At 42.7% G+C, this 7,500-nt stretch overlaps 1 protein-coding gene across 1 annotated transcript in view; it reads right to left on the reverse strand.

The window, feature by feature from the left end:
- Positions 1–1,957: 1,957 nt before the first annotated feature.
- LOC138350902 (mucin-21-like) overlaps positions 1,958–7,500 on the reverse strand; it is a 33,111-nt gene continuing 27,568 nt past the window's right edge. Inside the window, exon 3 of the mRNA XM_069302361.1 lies at positions 1,958–2,173. Within this exon, the coding sequence (XP_069158462.1) occupies positions 1,958–2,173 (216 nt within the window). The remainder of the gene's footprint in view (positions 2,174–7,500) is intronic.

The following is a 7,500-nucleotide window of genomic DNA, read 5'->3' on the forward strand; positions in this document are numbered from 1 at the left end:
TAATAACATTTCACATTATTAATGTATCACTGGAATGGTGACACTGTGACACAGGAATTGTGACACAGTGACACTGGAATGGTGACACAGTGACACTGGAATGGTGACACAGTGACACTGGAATGGTGACACAGTGACAAGATAATGTCGAGAATGTTGCAGTGATACATGTATACAACAAGTCATGTATTGAGACAGTTTAGACGGTGAAACAGTATCACTGTAAGCCAGTGACACAACGACACAGTAACCTGGACACATACACACAGTAATCCCACTCCATAAACACATCAACCCCAGTTATACCAATCGCGTCCCCTTAAATCCCTCTGAATTAATCGCTCGTGATAACAGCACTGCCGAAGGGATTTAATCAATCTTTTAATCTAACAATTACAGAAACCAAAATATTCTTCTGAAATATTTGTAACTGTATCGTGTTCTTAACATTGCAGAACCCTTCTTATCTTGAGGTGATTTCGGGGCTTTGTGTCCCCGCGGCCCGGTCCTTGACCAGGCCTCCACCCCCCAGGAAGCAGCCCGTGACAGCTGACTAACTCCCAGGTACCTATTTACTGCTAGGTAACAGGGGCATTCAGGGTGAAAGAAACTTTGCCCATTTGTTTCTGCCTCGTGCGGGAATCGAACCCGCGCCACAGAATTACGAGTCCTGCGCGCTATCCACCAGGCTACGAGGCCCCTCGGGATACCCTTTGTGATACAGAACCAATGGCGTTACAGTCAAGCATCTCCAGCCTGTATTAACAAGCTGGTTCTCTCGAGTGGCCTCTCCGTACAAAACACGACTGTTTTGCCGAGCTTAGAAACGTACAAAACCGAAGCAATCAGTATATACAACCTAGGGAGGCCTAGGCTTAGAAAACGTCAGAAATATGCGTGCATTCATTCGTCATTAATGCGTCGCCTTTGTATCGGATTGACCGACTTCGTTAAAATTGTTAGGTAGTGAGAGGACAGAGGGATGTCGAGGCTCAGGACGCGGGTTCGATATCCCGCCAATTGGGGGGAAGGGGGGAGGGTGTTGATGCAACGGCAATTACGCCCCTCGTGGAACATCTGGGGATCGATCTCCGACCCGAGCAAATGTGAAGCTATTACCCATCGGAGATACCGGGTCCCGGATATGAGACCAATCATGCAACAGATTCCGAATCATTTGGGGAATATCTTTTTAAACGGTGAATCCGAAATCACTCTTACATTCAGGCGTCGATGCTAACTGCTTGATACCTGCTTGATGGGCTTCTGGGAGATCTTCTACTCCCCTTGTGAGAGCTTGGTGATCCACTAAGCTGCTGCTTGGAGCGACCCGCAGGCCCACTTACCCACCACAGCCCGGTTGGTCCGGTACTCATTGGAGAAAATTATCTAATTTTCCTCTTGAAGATGTCCACGGTTGTTCCGGCATTATTTCTTATACTCGCTGGGAGGACGTTGAACAACCGCGGACCTCTGATGTTTATACAGTGTTCTCTGATTGTGCCTATGGCACCTCTGCTCTTCACTGGTTCTATTCTGCGTTTTCTTCCATATCGTTCACTCCAGTACGTTGTTATTTTACTGTGTAGATTTGGAACCTGCCCCTCCAGTAATTTCCACGAATATATTATTTGATATATCTCTCGTCTCCTTTTTAGTGAGTACATTTGGAGAGCTTTGAGACGATCCCAATAATTTACCGCGTCTATATATGCCGTATATGTTCTCCGTATTCCCTCTATTTCAGCAATCTCTCCTGCTCTGAACGGGGAAGTGAGTACTGAGCAGTACTCAAGACGGGACAGTACAAATGATTTCTAGAGTACAACCATTAAGATGGGATCCCTGGATTTGAAAGTTCTCGTAATCCATCCTATCATTCTTCTGGCTGGCGCAATATTTGCTTGGTTATGCTCCCTAAACGTTAGGTCGCCAGACATCATTATTCCAAAATCCTTTACGTGCTGCTTTCCAATATGGCCAGATTTGTTTGTGTTTTGTACCCTGTATTATGTTTAAAGTCCTCATTTTTACCGTACCTGAGTACCTGGAATTTATCACTGTTAAACATCATGTTATTTTCTGTTGCCCAGTCAAAAGTTTTATTAAGATCTGCTTGAAGTTTGTCAATGTCTTCAGCAGAGGTAATTTTCATGCTGATTTTTTGTGTCATCTGTAAAGGATGATACAAAGCTGTGACTTGTATTTTAATCAATATCTGATATGAGAGAGCAAGGAATAGACGCAGCAACGACTGTACCCTGAGGTACAGACTGATGCTAACTGATTAATAAGTAAAGCGAATCTTCCCAAGTGTCCCAGACCACGATACTGAGTAATATAATCGAGATTCACATTAACGATTAATCAAAACCATATGAAATTTTATTTCAAATAAGCTAATAAGAGTGCCCAAGCACATAAAGAAATTGTGTATGCTGATTTCCTGGTGTTAATTGGGGAGGGGGGGGGGGGTGGGGGGGTTGGCGTGCAAGTAACCGGGGTTAAATATAGATTATGTATATTTGAGGGGTAATTACTTGAAAACCCCCGGTGAGAAATGGAGATTAATCGCTTTGGAGGTAATTAATGGGGATTGCAGGTTCTGTGAACACCTCCAGGCTGCCACAGGTGTTAAACACTCCTAGTGTCGGCATACGCAGGTGTGTGTGTGTGTGTGTGTGTGTGTGTGTGTGTGTGTGTGTGTGGTGTGTGGTGTGTGTGTGTGTGTGTGTGTGTGTGTGTGTGTGTGTGTGTGTGTGTGTGGTGTGTGGTGTGTGGTGTGTGTGTGTGTGTGTGTGTGTGTGGTGTGTACTCACTTAGTACTCACCTAGTTGTGCTTGCGAGGGTTGAGCTCTGGCTCTTTGGTCCCGCCTCTCAACCGTCAACTAGTGTACAGGTTCCTGAGCCTACTGGGCTCTATCATATCTACACTTGAAACTGTGTATGGAGTCAGCCTCCACCACATCACTTCCTAATGCATTCCATTTGTCAACCACTCTGACACTAAAAAAAAGTTCTTTCTAATATCTCTGTGGCTCATTTGGGCACTCAGTTTCCACCTGTGTCCCCTAGTGCGTGTGCCCCTTGTGTTAAATAGACTGTCTTTATAGTGTGTGTGTGTGTGTGTGTACCCAAGCCTTTTCCCCTTTCTTTGTTTCTGTGCTAAACCTTTTTTCCTTGTACCGATCTTTCCATTTCCCTCTTAAGTTCTTCCATCCATCTCTCTGTCTCTATTTCTTAATCACTGTGTCGCTAATTCCTTCCCCCATTATCTGAGGTCACCCAACATATTTACATTCAGGTCAACGACTCACTTAATATACATAAAAAATAAAGTGAATAAAATTGAAAAAAAGGCCTGAAGACTTCTGATCTCTCGCAAGGATTCGAACCTGCGCCGACATGGTGTGTACACCCCCTAACAAGCTAGCTTTATACCCATTCCTGAGGGCCACAGGTACATATATTGCGTATCAAACATGTCCTGCACATGTATATTCTATGGTCCCTATAGAATATATATTATAGTTACATGTACACACACACACACACACGTGTGTCTATAAGCTCCTTTAAGTGTAGTTACAGGATGAGAGCTGCTTCTCTGGTTACCCGTCTGCCCAATTCTGTGTCATCTGATGCTTTGAAACCTGTGTGTGTGTGTGTGTGTGTGTGTGTGTGTGTGTGTGTGTGTGTGTGTGTGTGTGTGTGTGTGTGTGTGTGAGAGACTTACACATTTCAACATCTAATCAAATTTAATAACTTGGCTTATTAACTTACACATTAGAAAAAGGGGAGATAATATGTAGTGAAATACACATACAAACATAACATAGCACACTCTTCTTCCTTCCCCCCCTAATCTCCCTCCCCCCTTTCCTTCCTTTCCCCTCCTCTCCCCTTCCCCTCCCCCTTCCCCCGACCCCTTTTCCCTTCAAGTCCAGGGTGGGTGCCTCCTTCCTACCCCCCCCCCCTCCCCCAGCTCCCTCACCTTCCCTCCCAACTAGCCAATTTCCCTCACTTAATGGAGGCTCTGATTACGCTCTTCAAAAGAATCAGCGGAGACTTAATCACCCTCGTTGATGTCGGTGTTAATTTGCATTTTACATCAACGTATTAACATTTTGGCCGAGAATTAAATTATTGTAATTGCGTTTATATCATGTTAATATTATAATTTAACACATTAATATTAGGATTATTAGTTAAACGATCATTTTCATTATTTTTTTTGGTTTAATTTTACTTGTATTAAAGTTTGTTTGTTAAAGTTGACTAAAGTTTATTTCAGTTTAGTATTAATTAGTTGAGTTTACTTTTATTTGTGTCCTGTGTTTGATTACGTTTTAATACTAATTTTTTATAGGTTGTTATATATATATATATATATATTATATATATATATATATATATATATATATATATATATATATATATATATATATATATATATATACTGTGTATTGCCAACACAGAAGACAATGTCCAACATAATAGGCCAATTACACTGGATTAATCTTTGTGTTTAGATAGGAGCTGCCTCGTATGGGCCAATAAGCCTTCTGCAGCCTCTATGTTTCACCTCACATTTATCCCTTATGTATCCCCCCATGTTTTCACCTTCATTGTATTATCACCTGACCCAGTGCGGGTTATAAAATCAACTAGTATTGTAAGATCTGTTCACTTGAGAATGAACCATGGAGGTTCGAAACGTTGTGCAAATTATATAAATAAGTGTAATACACTCTATAGTAATTCACTTCTTTTCTTCACCTCAAAAGTACGAAAATGAGTTTTGGAGAACTCCTATTTCAATTAAGCCCTGATGCTAAGAAAATAGTTAGAGGGATAGAAGCCCTAAACCAGAAAATAATAAATACAGAATATGCGGTCATATTCAATGAAACATGTTTGAAAGAAAACCTGCTGCCAGTATACACCAATATATATATATATATATATATATATATATATATATATATATATATATATATATATATATATATATATATATATATATATATATTTGTTAATGTTAAAAATTTCTCAAGTGATTATATTCTTAGGTCGTCAGAATGTTGTCAAAAAATGTTTCATAATTTATCATATTTTTGAGTGATAAGAGCGTCAATATCGTTTTTTTTATCATGGTATAAATGGAACATATATGTAGTAGTTACATGTGGTTTCTTTTGTGGTAGTTTACATGAGGACTCTCGTGTGGTAGTTTAGTCTTGAGGGAGTTTAATTACGTTCATCGAGACAAATAAAATGCATCTCAAAAGGATAGTAACTAATTAGGCTGTTTCTGAGGGATGGATGTGCCAGGTCTAGTTATAAGGACTCTGGTGGATAGTCAAGAACCTGGGATGTGTGTATGTGTATGTGTGTGTGTGTGCGCGTGTGCGTGTGTGTGTGTGTGTGTGTGTGTACCTGAGAGATCACTGTACCCTCCCGATTGGAACTGTATCCCCGACTGGATAGTCTTTAATTACTAATTAGTCATATTCCATCAATCACTCTCTCTTTGTCTGTCTGTCTCTCTCTCTCTCTCTCTCTCTCTCTCTCTCTCTCTCTCTCTCTCTCTCTCTCTCTCTCTCTCTCTCTCTCTCTCTCATTCCTCCAACATCACTCTCCCCTTCCACCAAACATTTCTTACATATTAAACTAACTCCTAAGGGTCATTAGGGAAGGTATTGATGTTGGTAACGAGGCTAAAGCGGCAAGCCGTTATAGGCTGCGTCAGGGCTCTTGTGAAGCCCTACTCTGGAAGCTCGTTTAAGGGGCTGAAGCTGTTTAAGGGGCTGAAGTTGTTTAAGGGGCTGAAGCTTATTTAAGGGGCTGAAGCTTGTTTAAGGGGCTGAAGCTGTTTAAGGGGCTGAAGCTCGTTTAAGGGGCTGAAGCTGTTTAAGGGGCTGAAGCAGTTTAAGGGGCTGAAGCTGTTTAAGGGGCTGAAGCTGTTTAAGGGGCTGAAGCTGTTTAAGGGGCTGAAGCTGTTTAAGGGGCTGAAGCTGTTTAAGGGGGGTTTTATTTGCTTTTATTAGGATTAAACTTTAATTACTCTCTCCCCCCCTTCCGCTTACATATTTTTCCGTGGATCTTACAACTCTTCCTCTCCCATATTTTGCTCCTTTCCTTCCCTCCCTCTGATCTCTCTCCCATCTTCGTCTCTCTCCCATTACTCTCCTTGACTCCCTATAACCACATTTTTCTCTATTCTCTCTCCCTTATCCCTATGTCCCTCTCTCTCCCTTTCCTTCAGCACCCCTTCTCTCCTTTCCCCCTCTCCCTCATCACCCCCCCCTCTTCCAATCACGCCTCTGTTTTGGTTTCAATCATTTCCCCTCACCTCCCCTCTGCCACTTTTCTCTTCCCACCCTCTTCCTCCTGTGTTCACATCCCGTCCAGACGAGTCTGTTCACTGTTCACCCCTGTTACTTATTTTGAACATGTGTCGTTTGTTCAGTGTGTGTGTGTGTGTGCTCACCTAGTTGTACTCACCTAGTTGTGTCTGCAGGATCGAGCATTGACTCTTGGATCCCGTCTTTCGAGCATCGGTTGTTTACAGCAATGACTCCTGTCCCATTTCCCTATCATACCTGGTTTTAAAATTATGAATAGTATTTGCTTCCACAACCTGTTCCTGAAGTGCATTCCATTTTCCCACTACTCTCACGCTAAAAGAAAACTTCCTAACATCTCTGTGACTCTGTGTGTGTGTGTGTGTGTGTGTGTGTTCGTGTGCGTGTGCGTGTGCGTGTGTGTGTGTGTGTGTGGCGCTTATGTCACAATCAATGTCTCCTTGTTCTAATTTGCCTTTCAGTGAAAATGTAGCTTCTTTGTCAACCTAATCGATTTATCCGAGTATCTTACACGTCGTTACCATGTCCTCGATTCCATCGATCTTCAAGTGTGGTGAAGTTCAGTTCCCCTTTTCCTCACATTTCAATCCTCGCGGTTCTGGTACCCGTTGAATTCTTCTAGAGGTTTGTTTTTGCTTGGGTTTTTTGTTTTTATTTGTGGGGGGGGGGGGGGTTCCGTGCTAGATCGGCGTATCGCAAGATGAGTCTTAGAGTGTGCAATACTCATTGGAGGGCTCATTCCCCCAAGTACTCATTGGAGGCCTCATTCCCCAAGTACTCATTGGAGGGCTCATTCCCCAAGTACTCATTGGAGGCCTCATTCCCCAAGTACTCATTGGATGCCTCATTCCCCCAAGTACTCATTGGAGGGCTCATTCCCCAAGTACTCACTGGATGTCTCATTTCCCCAAGTACTCATTGGATGCCTCATTCCCCCAAGTACTCATTGGAGGCCTCATTCCCCAAGTACTCACTGGAGGGCTCATTCTCCAAGTACTCATTGGAGGCCTCATTCCCCAAGTACTCATTGGAGGCCCTCATTCCCCAAGTACTCATTGGATGCCTCATTCCCCCAAGTACTCAATGGAGGCCTCATTCCCCAAGTACTCATTGGAGGCCCTCATTCCCCAAG

The sequence above is a fragment of the Procambarus clarkii genome, chromosome 47 (genome assembly GCF_040958095.1).
Source record: "Procambarus clarkii isolate CNS0578487 chromosome 47, FALCON_Pclarkii_2.0, whole genome shotgun sequence".
In the NCBI taxonomy this organism is placed as follows: Eukaryota; Metazoa; Arthropoda; class Malacostraca; order Decapoda; family Cambaridae; genus Procambarus; species Procambarus clarkii.